Below are 19,482 nucleotides of genomic sequence, written 5' to 3'. Positions count from 1 at the left end.
TGTAGCTACATAAAATCTCTGTTCAACTAATGTGAAACTACTTTTCTGCCATCTCAAGTCTTGATTTGTTTAAACCAGTGATTGGCAACAGACGGCCTTCTAAGCCTAAGAGTTATTATCAGATTTGTTTGTTATAGCTTGTAACACTTGTTTAAAATGCCTGCTATGTTATTACAAAGAGGTGTCTCTTTGATTCAGTGTATTGTATAAAATTACTATTGAGTTTAAGGGTAATGTGAGGCCATTTTGAAGGTAAGAGGGCCGCACCATGCGGCCCCCAAACTGGTTTAGGTTGCCCATCGCTTGTTTAAACTATGAATACTCTGTTGTGACCTCAATATTGAAGTGAAACCTGACTATTGTAAAGTATAACTAGAGACTTGCGGAATTGATGTATATTGCACTCGTGTTTACATAGACACAAACATGTTGTATTAGACATGAAATACTTTATTCAAGTCATTTTCACATGAGTTTGCAATCATAGAACAGGCAGAAAAAAAAAGAAATATGAAGGTACAATAAAGACATAGTCTGTGTTATATAAATAAGAAGTTTCTGAATAGCAAAAAGTTAGTTGTATTTTTTCAAAGCAAAAGAGGAACAAATGCAAAGTCAAATGATGTTTCACAGAATCTATTGCAAAATAAACATAAAGCTCTCTGTTTAAGTAGCATAGGCTTGTATGGATTTAATTCAAGTTACAATTCAGCACCATGTAAGACACTTTCTTCTGTGGAAAATAAAGTTCAACAATATAATCACAATTTTGTGCCTTTTCCATTATAAAGGTATTATTGTTCCATTTAAATGGCAACTTCATTGTGAAGTTTTGTAATACTGCTGTCCCCATCATGTTCTGCATAATAATCAATAACATAAACAAGAATTGTTATAACATGAAATGTGTATTACTTTGGGATCTCCCATCATTTTGTATGTGCACTGTACAGAGTCTACATTGACTGCTAGATAAAAAAAAATATATTTATGTATAGGAGTCATTTTGGACCTGTTTCTGAACGGCTACATGTGTCTTCATCGTTTCAGGAAGCAGAGAGGGGACAATAAGGTAGATTGATGTCACACAAGGTTGCGAAGTGGCAGGAATGAGGAAATCTAAGGACCGTGATAAAAGGGCAAATTAAAACCCAAGTAACATGGGTGAGAAGATAAAGATAATTAAATGGCTTTAAGCATTTATTGGTAGTTACTAATCTCATGAATAGGAATGTTCATCAACATAAGGCTAATTTTTAAAGTGCAAATGCTGTTTTGTGACTTCACACATTTACTTTTACTGAGATTATTTCAATGATATAAAGGGATGAGGAATGTGCACTTAGGATGGAGGGGGGGAATGATATAAAGGGGTGAAGAATGTGCACTTAGGATGGAGGGGGGGAATGATATAAAGGGGTGAAGAATGTGCACTTAGGATGGAGGGGGGGAATGATATAAAGGGGTGAAGAATGTGCACTTAGGATGGAGGGGGGGAATGATATAAAGGGGTGAAGAATGTGCACTTAGGATGGAGGGGGGGGATGATATAAAGGGGTGAAGAATGTGCACTTAGGATGGAGGGGGGGGGAAATGATATAAAGGGGTGAAGAATGTGCACTTAGGATGGAGGGGGGGGGGAAATGATATAAAGGGGTGAAGAATATGCACTTAGGATGGAGGGGGGGGGAAGGCTAAAAGGGGTGAAGAATGTGCACTTAGGATGGAGGGGTGGAATGCTATAAAGGGGTGAAGAATGTGCACTTAGGATGGAGGAGGGGGAATGATATAAAGGGGTGAAGAATGTGCACTTAGGATGGTGGGGGGGGGAATGATATAAAGGGACGAGGAAAGTGCACTTAGGATGGAGGGGGGGAATGATATAAAGGGGGGAGAAGGTGCACTTAGGATGGAGGGGGGGGGAATGATATAAAGGGGTGAAGAATGTGCACTTAGGATAGAGGGGTGGAATGCTATAAAGGGGTGAAGAATGTGCACTTAGGATGGAGGGGTGGAATGCTATAAAGGGATGAAGAATGTGCACTTAGGATGGAAGGGGGGGGGGGGGAATGATATAAAGGGGTGAGGAATGTGCACTTAGGATGGGGGGTTCCTGCGCCAGCTCTGCGGTTTGGAGTTTGGACCTCTTTATATACTTTCAGCGCGTTTGGCATTCACCTTTTTTGAAAAATACTTTACCATATTCAACTCAATCAAATGAAAAAAAGATACTCAATTACACAAAAGTCCTACACTCGTTATTCATTTTAGGCATCAATTAAGCTAAAGCGAGAAGTATTTTGTGGGAAAAATGTAACTTTAAAGCAATGAAGGACGTAGTCCTAAATTGGTAACAGGTTGGACTTTGAAGTGATTTATTTACTACTTTTTATAATCGCACATTTTCATATTGATCCGAAAACCAAGTGCATACTTATTTTCCAGGGGAAAGTCCCCTGTCTGGCTTCATGTTATGGTTTCCGGTTAGTAAATGAACAGTTTGGGATGTGGCCTAGTGGCAGGGAAGGTTATGTCAAAGGGGAAGAAGTCACAAATCCCTTAATGTAGCTCATAGCTTGTACAGAGATGTAACAGAATAATCTGAATATGGATTCCCCTGTACTAGGCACAATTAAGCAAACTAAATATATGAAAATAGATTACATTTAATAACATCCAAACATTTGCCTGTAGCACATATTGAGATATCAGGTTTAAGCTAATTAAAGCAACTTGGTTCCAATACATTTGTACTACTGTCCTATATGTGTCTAGGTCAGTGACTGGCAACAAGAGGCCTAAAAGGCCTGCAGCCAAAACTTTTGCCTAGGAACAAGTTCCTCAATTGAGTCTTGTTCTTTGTGAATGCGCTATGCTATTCTGTGACATCAACCAATTCTCTGTGAATGGAATAGCTTGTCCACGGAGTCATTAACACCCCACTCAATTTCCAGGGAGGGCAAAGTGGATTCATTTGTGTAAATTCAACACTATTTGTAAAGCATGGTTTACATCAATAATAACTTGCTTTCCTTGCGTTTCAGCTAACTCCTATCAAAGTCCTGTAAGAAAAAAACTTCAGATTCAGTAGTGTCCATTCTATACAGTAGTGACCTGTTGATTACTTGGATTACAAATTAAGATTGTGTAATATCTGACATATTAGATTATAATTGTCATCTTTCCTAAGGTAAGAACTACCGCTTTTCTATCTGCATTTACCCAATTAACAAGCCCCATTCACCTGCTGAACATCACTGAAAACCATCAGTTGTGAAAATATTTCGTCCATCTGACACGTTTCATTGTCAGTGCTCAGTTGTGGAATGTCTATATGAATACATACAGCTATAAGGATGACATCACTGTGGCAGATTAGATAAAACATACAGCAATATATAGGACACATTTGTGCATATGTTGTTCAGATTTACCACTGTGACACTGATGCACATTTATGATACAATCATACTTTTATATAAAAATCTGCTTTGTGGAGACAGGCTTTTTGTGAACAAATATTGATTAGCATGTAGCCTACGAAATCGCTAGGAACTAGCAAAGATCACATGCATGAGTCAGTTGTGCTTTATGCCAATGTCATAGTTCCTAGTTAATTTGTAGACTGAATATTGGTTCATCCTGCAAAATGCCTGCCTCCGCTGTAGGAAGTTGATGGGTCCATTTTAAGACTACTATTCACATTTTCCACATGGTGATCATTTTAAAACCTCATATTCTTAATTAGTTCTATTTGTTTATGTATTTCTAGAATTTTTTTTATGCAGCTCTTCACAATACCACACATTAACATGACCATGTTCAATATCACTTAACACTCAAGATCTTGAGATTTACAGGTCACTGTTTGAATACAGACAAAATGTAATTGTGCTTGATTTTTGCACATTTGTGTATTTCTGAATATTATCTGTACCTGAAAAACAAAATTATTCACACACCGTCTAAATATTTGAGATTCCATTCATTTAATATAGTGCTAACTTTGTTACACGTGTTAAAATCCAGTTACGGTCTTCTTAAAGTCCATATGCTTCCATTGAAAAGTGTTTACATCCAATTGAATTATACGACGTCTGAACTCCAGAACAAACTGAATCTTTAAATGATCTCTTTATTGCAGTTTAATAACTGAAAAGAAATAAGAGATTACTTTTAAACATTGTATATTTTACCAAAAAAAAAAAGTCAGGAATTTGTATGACTTGTTCAATAAAGTAAAAAACATGCCACAAGGGGCTTGGCGCCTGCACCCTATGTCTTAGTGCAAGTGGAAATGCTGTTATTCAAATTATGGAAACTATTTGGCAAAATGCAGCACAAACTGATCAAACTGAATCTTTTATTCAAATGGAAACTTGAAATGCACAACTTCTGAAGAGAAACTGTTCTTGCCAGTAAAACAGTCATTTTGAAGACACTGGCTTTGTTCATGGAAATAAGACTTACAAAAGATGGTTTGCACTTACATTTTGTCCCTTTCAGGGAAATGATGTGCCTATATATATCTATTTGTCATCCCAAAGATCCAAACCAAGATCTAAGATTCCATATTTGCTTACTGAAATGCACTAACCTGTGACTGTTGTGTATTTATAGTCCATTAAAATGTAAAATAAATCAAAACTGGTCTTGTGGCTGATATAAAGCTGGTGAGGACCATAATAAAAATACACCTAATTGTGGTGGTTCCTACAAGAGAATAGTAAGGGTCTTGTCTCAGGTAATATAACTAGGGACAGCATGGGGGAGGTTCTCCCCTCCCCCCTACCTGTATTACACTCCTCCCTACCAAGTATGTCTACACCATGTGGTTTATTCAGAGAGAGGACACACATATCACATGCACTTTCTCTTGCAGTTATTGTATGAGGCTTCTAGTGATTGAGTGGATACTTCCTCTCTCTCATTTGTACCTCCATTGGTTTCTGCAATCACCACAATATGTAACGCTGTACGCTTCCAAATATTTGGGTTTTAAGGCAATTAAGGGGCCTCAGGTGGCTCAGAAATTCTGCAGCTACCAAGATTAAGAGATCACTCCTGGAACCTGATATAGCTGTGTTTAAACATTCATATCTGACAATTTATCTACGCACTTTAACATGCACAGGCTGCCATAGTTCAGATCTTAGATGTAGTTGTAGTGTCACATGGCTGATTTTGAATGCGGCATCTTTCATCCCCCAAATTCTGAAGTGCAAGTAGTTACACATTATGGGCACTGGGAAACATGGTGTCTATATCCCAGTATAATACTGTAGCTCCTAAAATGCAGTGAGTTCATATATTTAAGATGCTTTTAGGATTCTACAAAAGTTTTCAAACTCTGGACAACAGAGTTTGAACTCTCTGCAGGACAACAGTTGAATAGATGTTGCATTATTGTATAACTATACAATTCCCTGCAGGTTGCCTCTCTCCGCTTTACGTCGGCTACACTTGCTGCTAGTCACTTTGCCTCTGATGTAAGGTCTCTGTACAGCGCTGCGGAATTAGTGTCGCTTTATAAATAGCTGATGATGATAATATGCAATGTCTGCAGGAGGAACCACACAGTGATTTTGTCACCCACAGCAATATGGAAGCTCTTCCTCCTGCATTCAGTGCATAAAGTACTTGGATGATGACTGGCAGCTGCAAAAGTAAAGGGTTAAAAGGGCAGCAAGGAGATTGGAAGAAGTTCTCAATATTGATGTACTGGTGATTTGTGTGTTTTGTTTTGTTTTTTATTGAAAAGGGTAGTTGTAAGAAGTTGCCATTTACCTAACTTGGTCTATTGGCTGCAATTTTCAATACCTAGGCAGCAGAATGGCTAGAACTAGCACCCAACTGTTAAGGGCTTGTACATACAGGTATTGAAAAAACAAAGCTCGCTGAAGCATAAGTAACTTTAACTTGCTGTAACAGATCGCTGAGATGTGTTAATTAAAAAGTCTCAAAACTGTACTGCAGCATAGAGTACTATGTAATATTCACTTACATTATTTTTTGGAGCTCGGGCATCAGAAAGCGTTTACTAGGCTTTGCTGGTGCGCCTAAAACACTCATGTAGTCAAGGCCTTACAGTGCTTTGTTTAAGTTCATGTTTAAACAGCCCAGCTATGAAACTATGTAATGCATTTAATACACTGTAAAGACCACTGCTCTGCACTCTGACCGAGCACTACGTTATATGATATGGGTAGACCTGTGTGGTTTCACAAGATGTGTACGCTGTGGATGCATGCTATAATCCCCAATAATTTTTAAAAAGGACCTCCAATCCTTCAGTGTATTGTAGAACCTACTGTTACCACTGGTCAGGGAACTGATTACAGCACAAGCTGGAAGAAGTGAGTCAGAGGAAAGAATAACGTTACAGCACTAGACAAAGAGTACTATTCTAGCTGGACTGTATCCAGGAAACTCGCTGAAAGATATCCGACCCAGACAGGATGAAATCTATTGCTTGTGGGATTTTAATGAAAACCCATTAAGCTTGGTTATGTCTCACTCTGTTACAATGGAATCATGTTCTATAATTTAGAGGATTTAATCTAGCTAAACTCTCAAACCTACCAAAACTATAAGGTTATCCATTAATAGAAATGCTACATCTCTGTATCATTGTTAATACAGCACGGAGGAATATGTGTACATGAACTGTTACATTACATAAATGTAGATTATTAGTATATCATTCCACTGGAAAGAACTAAAGGTTTTATGTGAGAATACTGCAATGGAAATAAAAAAATGTATACTTACGGAGAAATTGCACAGCTTGAAGTATATACGTGATTACCAGTATATCGTAAATCACACCGAACAACATTGTTGGAGTAATCAGATTCTGGTACTATATAGCTTGGGTTTACACTGACCTGTGAAACAAATGTGTGTTTTCAGTCACATCAAAGTATTGCAGTACATGTCACATTTAATCAACTGTTGCCAAATTACCTTTAAAATATAGTTTCCAGGCTTTACATCTGTAATATCAATCCACTGGCAATCAATATCTGCATTGTAGGTGTCATAACAACCAGGACTCAGTCCCTGAAGACAATGACAAATCGGACACAAATTATGATTTGTTTTACAGTTTTCTGACATTTCACATAGTTATCATATGGGGGTATATTTACTAAACTGCGAAAAAGTAGAGATGTTGCCTATAGCAACCAATCAGATTCTAGCTGTCATTTTGTAGAATGTACTAAATAAATGATAACTAGAATCTGATTGGTTGCTATAGGCAACATTGCCACTTTTCCAAACCCGCAGTTTAGTAAATATACCCCATGGTGTTTACTGTCTGTGTTTAAAAGTGAAGTCAATATATTTTTGAAAATATCATATTCCCATACTGATAACAAAATGATTTGCAACTTCTATTTTAAGATGTTTTAACCTAGTTACTTGTGAGCTGGAGATTTCAGCTGAGGTATTAATGCAATTAGAAAATATACACCCTCATGTCCCCCTTCTGTCCCTGTTCACCACAATATCATTTTTTAGGCAGCTGTTTTAGTGTAGTAGTAGTAGAAAAATGAATATGTTGCAGATCGTCTGATCAATTGAGGAATTTAAATATTTGAAAATCAGCAGACATCTCCTTTAAATATAACGTTTTAAAGACATATTAGAAAATCTTTAAGTGAGGTCTTAATTGAAATAAGCACAATGTATTACAATATTTTACAATATATAAGGTCACTGTGGATTTAATGGATCCACATTGACAGACTCGCTCAGTTATTTTCTCAGCAGCAAGCATGTGCTATGTGAGAGATGAACACTGTAAAGGCTGTGCTAATGCAGTCTGTGCAGAGTACTTACATGGAACATATGAGGTATTGCCTGGCTGTGTTTATGCTGACATAGCATGATCACAGAGATACAGGAGTACATTGGGGCCTATGTGTGCAGCATGTGCTCTATTAAGGATTGAAGACAAAAGCCACCAAATTAAAACAATGTCCTTGTTTGTCAATTTTTTTTTAATATTCGTTATCTCTATAGCTGCTTGATGGTCAGCTGCAATATATGTGTTTGCAAATGAGTTGTAACATTTGTACAATTCTGACAGCTACTTTTTCTCTTATGCTAAACCTGGCAATACAAACAGTGTCGGACTGGCCCACCGGGCTACCGGAAAAATCACCGGTAGGCCCGGCTGCCTTACGGCCACACCCCCTTCTAGAAGTGGGCGGAGCCCATTCAGCTCACATGTTTGGTATCCCCGCTGCCCTCCCCGGCGTCGCCCTGCTGCTGTGTGAACAGAGTTCATCTCGTCTGCTTGTTATAAACCTTTGTAATCATTCTCACTGCCGGCCTGGTGTGTAGAGAGTTCCCCAATCACCATCCTGATATTACTCGTGTTACATGCAGTACGTGTGCCCAGATCCTGCCAGCGTGTTAGACAGAGGTGCGTGTGCCTGCTGGGAGACCAGGTCCAGGGATTATTGTTAGATATTTCCAGATAAGGGTTTGACCACAGGGAACAGTTCCCCGTACGCACATCATGCTTCTTGTCAGTAAGTGTGTTACACACAAACTGAGCGTGAGCAGAGTAATAAAGGGAATACTCATATTTAACTTAAACCAGGAATTAATGAATGGCTGCTGAACATACGTGTCCTGTCATCCAGCTGGCAGCCACGTTCTGGATCAAAGGGGGAAGGGGGGATCAGCTCACCTGGTGGTTGGTGTCCCTGCTGCTACAGATGACTGGCTGTCAGCCAGTCATCTTTCAAATGCGATCGCAGCTGCGATCATGTGACCCGCCCCCTCCTCCTGTCAGATGACTGTCTTATGCTCCCGCCGCAGCTGAAGGACTAAGGAGCAGAGGCTGCATCAATCAAAATATGGGTAAGTAGATTTTCTTATTTTTATTTAATATTATTGGATATGTCTTTTAATTTCCTCAAAATCCAGGACTTTCACTTGACACAGAATTATTTTATATATATATCCTCCATCTGTGCTCTAGCTACTGGGTAAGCAGACACTGACTGCAGAGAATATATATATATATATATATATATATATATATATATATATATTAGTGTGTGCACGTATTGAGAGCACTATTCCATGGCATATGTGAATTGGGGGGCACTATTGTGGGTATAATTTGAATTGGGGACACTATTGTGGGCATAATATGAATTGGGGACAGTATTACGTGGCATATGTGAATCTCGGGTACTACTGTGTGGCATAACATTGTTTGGGGCACTACTGTGTGGAGTAACATTGTTTGGGGCACTACTGTGTGGCATAACATTGTTTGGAGGCACTACCGTGTGGCGTAACATTGTTTGGGGCACTACTGTGTGGCATAACATTGTTTGGGGTACTACTGTGTGGCATAATATTGTTTTGGGGGCACTACTATGTGGCATAGGGGGGGCTGCCTATCTATACTAAACTATAGTGAGGGGGGGGGCTGCCTATGCTAAACTATAATTAGAGGGGGCTAAACTATAGGGAGGGGGGCTGTACAGAGAACACTATAGGGAGGGGGTGATGGGACCTTTAATTTAATGATGGGGTGGTTTGAATGTAGGGCTGAGTGTGGGGAGGAGGGCTATCTATTAAATGTGAATATTAATATTTAATGTTGGAAATGGATGTATTAAACGTAAATGCTATTAATTTATTGCTGGGGCTGTTTGGAGGGAGGGTAATAGGTTTATTTATTAAATGGGAATAGTATTAGTTTAATCTTGGGGTCGGTTGGAGGGAAATAGATCTATTTATCAAATGTGAGTACTATTACTTTAATGTTGGGGCTGGAGAAAGGCCTATTTATTAAATGTGGGTGCTGTTGATGTAATGGCGGGGATGGCTGGTGTTTTCTAAATGTATCCATTTTTTTTTATAAATAGGACCCTCAACATTCCAGAATACAGATAAGCCGCAACTAAAGAAACCAGCAGCCACAGGTGGTAAAAGTGACAAGAACAGGTAGGACAGTCTGTCAAATGTTCTGAGTCTAGTTCAAGCTTGGCTAACCTGTGGCACCAAGTGTTGTGGAACTACAAGTTCCAGCATACCCTTCCAGCAATAAGCTGCTATATATTGGCAAAGCATGCTGGAGCTTCTAGTTTCACAACACCTGGAGTGCCACAGGTTAGCCAAGCCTGGTTTAATGGAACAATCCCAATTTTTGGTGACTGTTCTGCCCAATCTAAGGGACAGGTCAAGACTGTGTACGCTTTATATACACACTGCATTCTTTATATACTACACTATGGTACTAGCTGTCCTTCGTGGGCTGACCACTCCCCCTCTAGTGTCTGGTCCCGCCTCTATGATGGCCGGCCACAACCCCACTGGTGGACCCCTAGCGTTGCAGTCCCCCGGTAGGCCCTTCATGCCCCAGTCCGACACTGAATACAAAAGTAATCACGTGTGATCATTTGGCTGAATATATCACAGCATACTTTGTGCCAAAAGATCAGTATTATTAATCAATATCAAAGCAAGATCAGTCGGATTTTTATCACACATGCTGATAAATCTAGTTGTCAAATGGCAGCAGTCTATATTATTATTGTTTATTTATATGGTATCATGCAGCACTGTACAGAGAATCTATATGCATGTGGTCATCAGCCAACCACACTGATTGTGGAAACTTTTAATTTTTGCAATCATGGGTGATGGCACATGTTTTTATGTGGTCCATGCCTGAATTCTGCCCAGTCACATATGGTGGGGGCGAGGGGGTTGCCATGGAGCTAACCTTCACTACATCATCTGTATAATAATATACATGTTTTCTACCCATAATTAAATGTAATCATTAATGGAGAGGGGGTGAGCTTATGCTGGCCTTGGGCCACTTGACTTTTCCCCAATCTAAGACCTCTTTGGACCCCAAAGATGCCAAGCCCATAATAGACGTGTGAACTATGGCTATAGTTATGCACTTGAAATGTGTCTGGCTTTTATTTATCCTGTTATTGTTACTACTACTGTGCATATATTCAGCATATAAAATGATATAATATAACCACAAATAATAAATTAGGGTCAGTGTTTAATAGACTTATGTTTATATCCAGCTGTCTGCTCACAAGTCAGGTGCTTTACCGTACATCTGTCTGGAATGCATTGCATGCGGCATGTATAATGGCACCTGCCCTGCAGCAAAGAGTGCCTGGGAATGTGTATTCTAATGTTAGCAACTGACAGGATCAATAGTCCGTTCCTAATCCTGATGGAGAATAGTATATCATTTGTCTGCTAAGATCTTATGTAAGTGGTGAACTTTCCAACACTGACATATGTATTTAACTGTATGAAATAAATTAGGAGATAATAAGAGTAAATGATGAACCATAGCTGCAAAGTAAAACCAAAAAGCCACGCTGTGTATTTGCAGTCAGGCACGTTTTGGGGTAATGTGAGGCTGTAGTGCTTAACAGAAAGTAGGACATGCATAGTTCTCTGCAGACGTGGTGGATGCTATTACAGAAAGGGATTTTAACAAATCTTGGCTTTGGGCTTGAATAGAAAATGGCTTATGATCAAATAAAGTCTGAGGTTTCACCTCGCATAGGAAAATGTGCATATTACATGAGGCCAAGTAGCTCTTACTTGCTATTAAGCCTGTTGTTCTGCTAGAAGAACAGTCTATTCTTTTCTTTGGATAAAACCCCTCTTGTTGATTTGACAATAAGAGTTTAGGGAAAGAGCAGAATCGCCAAAGCATAAGCAGTGTGTACTGAGGCCCCTGTTATCCTACATGTCACGGGAAATTCTCTGACACTAACAAAATGTCTATGATAGACAAATACAGAATGTTAAAGAAAGAACAAAAACAAAATCTACCTAAATATAATTAATATGTTCTTAAAATAAATGTCCACAAGCTTTAGTTGATACTGCTGACAGAAGTGGGGGGGCCTAGGCGTAGACAGAGAATTGTATATGTCTGGACTCCGGAAGATGGAGCAACAGACCTGAAAGTTGCTCGTTAGATCTATATACCAAAGGTTAGTAAAGGTGTTATATTGGCAGAATAGACTGGGTGTACTTGTCTTTTAAAATATAAAACATGGATTTGAAGAACCTACGTAATTATGTTTAATTCCTCTCCTCAAAGCTTTAGTCTCAGGACCTCACTATTTCTAGATTACAGGCATTGGATTATGCCAACTGAATGAACACCATGCCCGCCCCCCCCCCCCCCCCATGCCCTTCTCTGTTTTACATAAACTGCCATTGACAGATTGATAAAGTATGGAGGAGCTGACAACATAACATAAGGAGCCAAAGAAATACCTAAATAACTGTAAAAGGAAGCATCTTTTCAGCAAAATACTTGTGTATATTATCTAAGTAGTACATCAAGCCCGGACTGGCCATCTGGCACTTATGGCAGATGCCAGAAGAGCTGGGCTTCCTCCCTCTCAACAAGCCCTGCTGTCACTGATTGACTTTTTTTTTTATTTGGAATCAACACTGTGGGCACTAGTAGGTGTTGCTTCGAAAAAGTGTCATGCACAGCCGCTCCTCCCAGGTGGCTGTGTGCCAGGGACGATTTTTAGTCCCGGTCCGGCCTTGTATTACATTAGATATTATTGCTTTATAAAATGATCCTTTGCTGTGACACTGCATATCAAATCATTCTACATCTCACCTGCGTATGTGAAGTACATGCAAATCGTCTATAGTATCCATAGTCGCAGGAGGTATCTTCTAGGCAAAAACTTGCTTTATGGCCTTCAGCGACTCTTCTATATGAACTTGCATCAAGTAAATCATAGTGACTGAACTCATCCATACTGTGGTAATGCCTGTCAGTGAAGAAACAAAGTCAAATAATATTTACTAGACCAAGTTTTCCCGATCATGTACCCCCCTGTGATGGTGAAGGTTTATCAAGTACATCCGTTAAAGTTATTTTATACTGTGTAACTCCTAATGTGTGTAAATTTATTGTAAAGATACACAGTACTTGTATATTTATCCCAAGTTATTGCTTATATACTTAAATGTTTTTATAATACCCTTTATTTGTTTTGCATATGTTTTATTATTAATAAAGTTAATGTTACCTTCAGTTATACCAATGAATCTATCTGAGGTGCCTCTTGGTGTACAGGTAACACAGTTTGAAAACTTAGGCTGATTGGGGTGAGAGCCAAAAGGCTGATACCACTGGCATTGCATTTTGTTATGCTAGTGAAAAAGTGTCAAATGCAAACAGTGTTTGACGTGTTTGTTATTAGTGTATTCACTAGTGTTTTTAACCCACTGGGAGCTCACTGTAGGGTCCCATAACATGTTTACCTACAGTATGCGCAAGTGGACAGAGCAAGATACGTTCCAAACTGCAACTCTACCGCAAAGCTTGTAAGCGCTAGTAAAAGTGGTTGTGAGTATGGTGACACTATGAGTATGGTTTCTCTGTTTTATTAATGCCAGTGGGTATGAGGCCCTATGATGAGGAGTAACTACACAAAATAAGACTCCTTTATTAAAGTCCACTGACAAATTACCCTTGGTCTGTATAAATCCCATAGACTGGAAAGTGGAGTGCACAAAATTATCTAAATGCAAAACATATATTTTCATAAACCTTATTATATACAGCGGGTGAAATAATTATTGAACACATCAACATTTTTCTTAGTAAATATATATATTTAATGTGGCTATTGTAATGAAATTTACACCAAATGTCAGCAACAACCTTTGCAATCATATAGATGTCCATAATTTAAGTTTTGTGTAATAATGTGAAATGACACAGGGAAAAAGTATAGAACACATGAAGAAAGGGAGGTGCAAAAAGGCCTGGAAAGCCAAGACACCAGCTGAAATCTATCAGTAATTAGAAAGCAATCCTGCCAGCTGGTTCAGCCACAACTGATGGCCTATAAAAAGGTGTCTCATTACGAAGGTGTCACACAAGAAACATCTCATGAAGGGTAAAAGCAAAGAGCTCTCTCAAGACCTTCGCTATCTTATTGTTGCAAAACATACTGATGGCATTGGTTACAGAAGAATCTCTAAACTGCTGAATGTTCCAGTGAGCACTGCTGGGGCCATAATCCAGAAGTGGAAAGAATATCATTTCAACATAAACCGGCAACGACCAAGTTTCTCCAAGATTCTGTGCAACACCTATTTCCTGCTGTAATCATGTAGCCTATAGATAACTGCTAATCATCTATGCGTTGTCCAGCTTTCTTAAGTTGAACCATGGCAAAGTCACCAGCAAAGATGATCTGCAGCAGCTATACTAAACACCTAGAAGTAAGTGGTTCCAGGTGCAAGTGAAGGAGTCTGGTGGTGGCAGCTGCTACACTCCTACAACTGGCGCACAGTTGGGAATCAAAGTTAGTGAGTCTCTAATGACCAAATAACACCAGTAGGTGTGGTCAGTAATTACTGGTTACTGATGGTAAAGCGAACCCCAAGACGAATCCCTAAACCACACATAAATAGCAAGAGGAGAGGATGGCAGAGTAAGCCCAACCTGTCGTAACGCCCAACTCTGCATTAGCCTCAGTATATCTAATGTGGCTATTCTATTTATTTGAGCAAAAACAAAATAGTATAAAGATTTTTTTGGGGATTTACACCATATTCTATAAAAAGTGTTATATTCTCTTTAAGTAAAATGTTCTTCAAATTTGCCATTAGGTGAAGTCTCTCTTATGAACATCACATTCTGTAAAAAAAAAAGATGACTTACCAACTATCTTTTAAAAGTTTGGGGTTCTAGTTAATGAAAATGTCTTTCCTTAAAGTACAAAGTAACTTTAAAACTAATTATATTAAAAATAAAGTTTAAAAAGTTTTTCTAGTTCCATGAAAGTGACTTCACATGGTGTAAATTCTATACACCTAAAGTCACTTTAACATGAAAAACTCCTAAATCTATGTAAGTATATTATTATTATTATTATTATTATTATTATCATCATTTATTTGTTAGGCGCCACAAGGTATCTGCAGCGCCGCACACAGTACTAACAGTAGACTATACAGGGCGAAACCATACAGAACAATGAACAAAAAGTACCAATACTTCAGAAACTCCGGATAGTCATATGCAGTAAAAACGGAGCGGAAGAACAGGTATGGAGACAGGAGGGGAGGGGGCCCTGCTCATACGAGCTTACATCCTAAGGGAGGGTAAACAGACCAGGCACAAGAGAAGCCAGTTGAGGCAAGAGCAGAGAAGGGAGGATGAGCAAAAAGGGAGGAGATGGGGGTTAAGTAGATGGTTGGTAGGCTTTGAGGAAGAGGTGAGTTTTTAGTGCACGTTTGAAGGAGCACAGAGTAGGAGAGAGACGGATGATACAAGGGAGGTCGTTCCAGAGAAGGGGGGCTGCATGGAAAAAGTCTTGGATTCTGGAGTGGTAAGAGGTGATAAGGGTGGAGGAGAGGCGGCGGTCGTTGGCCGAGCGCAGGGAGCGGGCAGGAGTGTGAATGGAGAGGAGGTTAGAGATATAAGGGGCAGTAGAGTTGGAGAGAGACTTGTAAGTGGTGGTGAGGAGTTTGAAAAGGATTCTGTAGGGGAAGGGGAGCCAGTGTAAGGCAAGGCAGAGAGGGGAGGCAGAGGAGGAGCATCATGAGAGGAAGAAGAGTCTTGCGGCCGCATTGAGTATAGAGCGGAGGGGGGAGAGACGGGAGTGGGGGAGGCCAGTGAGGAGGAGGTTACAATAATCAAGGCGGGAGATGATGAGTGCGTGGATGATAGTTTTGGTGGCATCCTGAGAGAGAAAAGGACGGATGCGGGCGATGTTGCGTAGTTGGAAGCAACAGGCTTGGGCAAGGGAATGAATGTGAGGGGCAAAAGAGAGAGCGGAGTCGGGGGTGACACCCAGGCAGCGAAGAGATGGTGGTGTTGTTGACGACAATAGAGGAGGTCATCGTGGGATGGATGTCTGGGCGGAGGAAAGACAATGAGTTCAGTTTTAGAGATATTGATTTTGAGAAAGCGCTCGGACATCCAGGAGGAGATGCAGAGAGGCAGTCGGATACCCGAGCGAGGAGGGTGGAGGAAATATCAGGATAGGAGATATAGAGTTGAATGTCGTCAGCATAAAGGTGATACTGAAGACCGAAGGAGGAGATGAGAGCACCAAGGGAGGAAGTGTAGAGCGAAAAGAGTAGAGGGCCAAGAACAGAGCCCTGCGGGACTCCTACGGGGAGAGGGTAGGGGGAGGAGGAAGAACCAGACATGGATACAGAGAAGGAGCGATTAGTGAGGTATGAGGCGAACCAGGCATAGACAGAACCAGAGAGGCCGAGAGAGAGAAGAGTTTGCAGCAGGAGGGGGTGGTCCACGGTGTCAAAGGCTGCAGAGAGGTCAAGGAGGATGAGTACGGAGAAGTGACCCTTGGATTTGGCTGATAGGAGATCATTAGTAACCTTGGCCAGGGCAGTTTCGGTAGAATGGAGGGGGCGGTAGCCAGATTGGAGAGGGTCAAGGAGGGAATTCTACACTAGGTGCCTGGTTAGGCGGCTGCAGACAATCCGCTCAAGTAATTTGGAGGCATAGGGGAGAATAGAGATAGGGCGATAATTAGCAAGAGAGGTGGGGTCAAGATTGGGTTTTTTTAAGATAGGAGAGATAAGAGTGTGATTAAAAGAGGAGGGTACTACACCAGAGGAGAGTGATAGGTTGAAAAGGTGTGCTAGGTAAGAGCAGGCCATTGGAGAGAGAGAGCGAAGGAGGTGGGAGGGGATGGGATCGAGAGGGCAGGTAGAGGGTGGAGAGGAAAGAATAAGGGAGCAAACTTCTTCACCGGTTGTAGGGCTGAAGGAGCACCAGAGTTGGTTGATGGGGGGAGGTGAAGTAATGAGGGTGGTGGGAGAAGGGGAGGAGGAGATGTTCAGTCTGATGGCCTCAATTTTGGAAGAGAAGAAAGTGGCGAAGTCAGAAGCGGAGATGGAAGGCGGGACAGAGGGGGAGGGTGGGGAGAGGAGGGAGATGAAGGTGGCAAAGAGGTGGCGGGGATTGGAGGACTGAGAAGAAATGAGGGACTTAAAAAAGGATTGTTTAGCGAGGGCAGAGGAGAAAGAAGAGAGTATGAATTTAAAGTGGAGGAAGTCAGCCAGGGAGCGAGATTTCCTCCAGAGGCGTTCAGCAGTGCGAGAGCATCTTTGGAGGAAGCGGGTAAGTTTTGAGTGCCAGGGTTGGGGAATAATGCGACGTCGGTGGATAGAAGAGGCCGGGGCAACAGCGTCCAGGGCAGTGGTGAGGGAGTGATTGTAGAGAGAGGAGGCCTGGTCGGGACAGGCCAGGGAGGGAAGGGGTGAAAGGAGAGTTTCGAGAGAAGGAGGTGGGGTCAATAGCATCCAGGTTACGTCTAGTGAGGGTGGCTTTGGGCGAGGCAGGAGCAGGGGAGGAGGACAGAGTGAAGGAGAGGAGGTGGTGGTCAGATAGTGGGAAGGGAGAGTTGGAGAAGTCAGAGAGATCACAGAGATGAGAGAAGACAAAGTATATAAAACTAAAACTTGTATTATTTTGTACCATCAATAAATCAATAATTGCTAACTTATTTATGCTCCACTGTGCTGGAAAAAATTAAGAATAAAAATGTAAAGAGCAGATTGAATTTGGGTGAATGCTGGAAGCACATGTAACTGGCTGTACATTTCCTTTAACTGGAATTATATCTGTACATCATCAAATATTTGAACATAGCAAAGAAGTGATCTCAAACTGGGAAAAATGATTTGTACAGCCACTAGATTTGCACTTAGCTGAATAAAACCAGATGTTTAGAAGATCAGCACTTTCATAATTTCCTGCTCTAAAACTGTTATGATAGCAATATGAAACACAGCATTTTTTAAGGTTGAGTGACAAAGCTTTGACAAAAGCAAACCCTTAAGGCAGAATAAAATTGGATGGAAATTCTTTTCAAACAACAGTAAATTCCAAGCAAGTTTGGTATTGTTATAAGAAGATTGATATACTGAATTGTATGCCTTTATGTTCTGTCAGGCCCTCCATCAGGGGAGTACAGCCAGTATAGCATCTATAGTGGAGCATCAACTGTGATGGGGAAAAGGTGCATGTACTGTGCAGAAGGAGGGGGTGCATGTACTGTGCAGAGGGAGGGGGGTGCATGTACTGTGTAGAGAGAGGAGACGATGTATGTACTGTGCAGAGGGAGGAGGTAATATATGTACAGTGCAGAGGGGGGGGTGCATGTACGGTGCAGATGGAGGAGGTAATGTATGTACTGTGCAGAGGGAAGGGGTGGTGCATGTACTGTGCAGAGGGAAGGGGTGGTGCATGTACTGTGCAAAGGGAGGGGATGCATGTACTGTGCAGATGGAGGGGGTGGTGCATGTACTGTGCGGAGGGAGGGGGTGGTGCATGTACTGTGCGGAGGGAGGGGGTGGTGCATGTATTGTGCGGAGGGAGGGGGTGGTGCATGTACTGTGCAGATGGAGGGGGTGGTGCATGTACTGTGCAGATGGAGGGGGTGGTGCATGTACTGTGCAGAGGGAAGGGGTGGGGCATGTACTGTGCAGAGGGAGGAGGTGATGTATGTACTGTGCAGATGGAGGGGATGCATGTACTGTGGAGATGGAGGGGTTGGTGCATGTACTGTGCAGAGGGGGGGGATGCATGTACTGTGTAGATGGAGGGGGTGGTGCATGTACTGTGCAGACGGAGGGGGTGCATGTGCATGTACTGTGCAGAGGGAAGGGGGCACAGAACTTGCTTATTAATGCAGTTAAACTCTGTTTTATTAAACACACAAATTGTCCTGGCGCAATGGAACAGATCTCCAACAACCAACCAAATATTCACTTGGTGAAGAAACAGCCAAAGCACACCCGCTGCTGAAAAGACCCGTGGAGTCTCAAATGTTTAAGCACAAAAAGATATATAGAAACAGCGCTGAGTGTGATTCGGCAATCCCTCACCAAAATGACCAGCTGTACCTCTGATGAACTCACCAATTGGTGATGAAACGCGTCAGGTCACGTGACCAGCTGAAGTGACTCAATCGTGAAGTGTTTTTTTGAGCAGTGTGCTGCTAGCTACGAGACATTTCCTATCTGCTACGATCTTGGATGTGTTTTACAATAGGTGTACACGGATCGGGACCATCTTTCCTCTTTTAAAGAGGTCTGCTATCGAGACATCTAAGCTTCAATTGCCCGTTGGTGAAGTAACTGCATAACTCAACAGGACGATCTCGTGGATCCATCTTATCACGGTATCGTATTGCATGTTTGCTAACTACCGGATGAAGTTGTCACGCTATTTTCCCATATAGAGATTGACTCGTTCACTTCCAAGAGACCCTGGATTGGGTTTGATTGATTGGATATTCTATTGGTTCCACTTGTTTATTCATACCGGATGAACTGTTACAACTGTCTCTATTTATTGAAGATTATTAACAACTACCTTTGAGCAATCTTAGTTTGTTGGACTGAGTCACGTCATCGACTTATATAGACACCCTTTTGATC

General features: G+C 41.1%; 1 protein-coding gene across 3 annotated transcripts in view; it reads right to left on the bottom strand.

Annotated features, from left to right (window-relative positions):
- Positions 1 to 448: 448 nt before the first annotated feature.
- The window catches only part of LOX (lysyl oxidase), a 53,698-nt gene continuing 34,664 nt past the window's right edge, over positions 449 to 19,482 (bottom strand). For 2 of the 3 annotated variants that reach the window (XM_075179240.1, XM_075179248.1), the window contains exons 4-6: positions 12,662 to 12,818; positions 6,967 to 7,062; positions 6,768 to 6,887 (exon numbers count right to left, since the gene is read on the bottom strand). In XM_075179240.1, the coding sequence (XP_075035341.1) occupies positions 6,768 to 6,887; positions 6,967 to 7,062; positions 12,662 to 12,818 (373 nt within the window). Of the gene's footprint in view, positions 4,153 to 6,767; positions 6,888 to 6,966; positions 7,063 to 12,661; positions 12,819 to 19,482 lie in introns of those variants that run through there. The other variant, XM_075179230.1, reaches the window with a different exon arrangement.

Source organism: Mixophyes fleayi, chromosome 1, assembly GCF_038048845.1.
Source record: "Mixophyes fleayi isolate aMixFle1 chromosome 1, aMixFle1.hap1, whole genome shotgun sequence".
In the NCBI taxonomy this organism is placed as follows: Eukaryota; Metazoa; Chordata; class Amphibia; order Anura; family Limnodynastidae; genus Mixophyes; species Mixophyes fleayi.
This window is presented reverse-complemented; position numbering and strand designations above follow the sequence as displayed.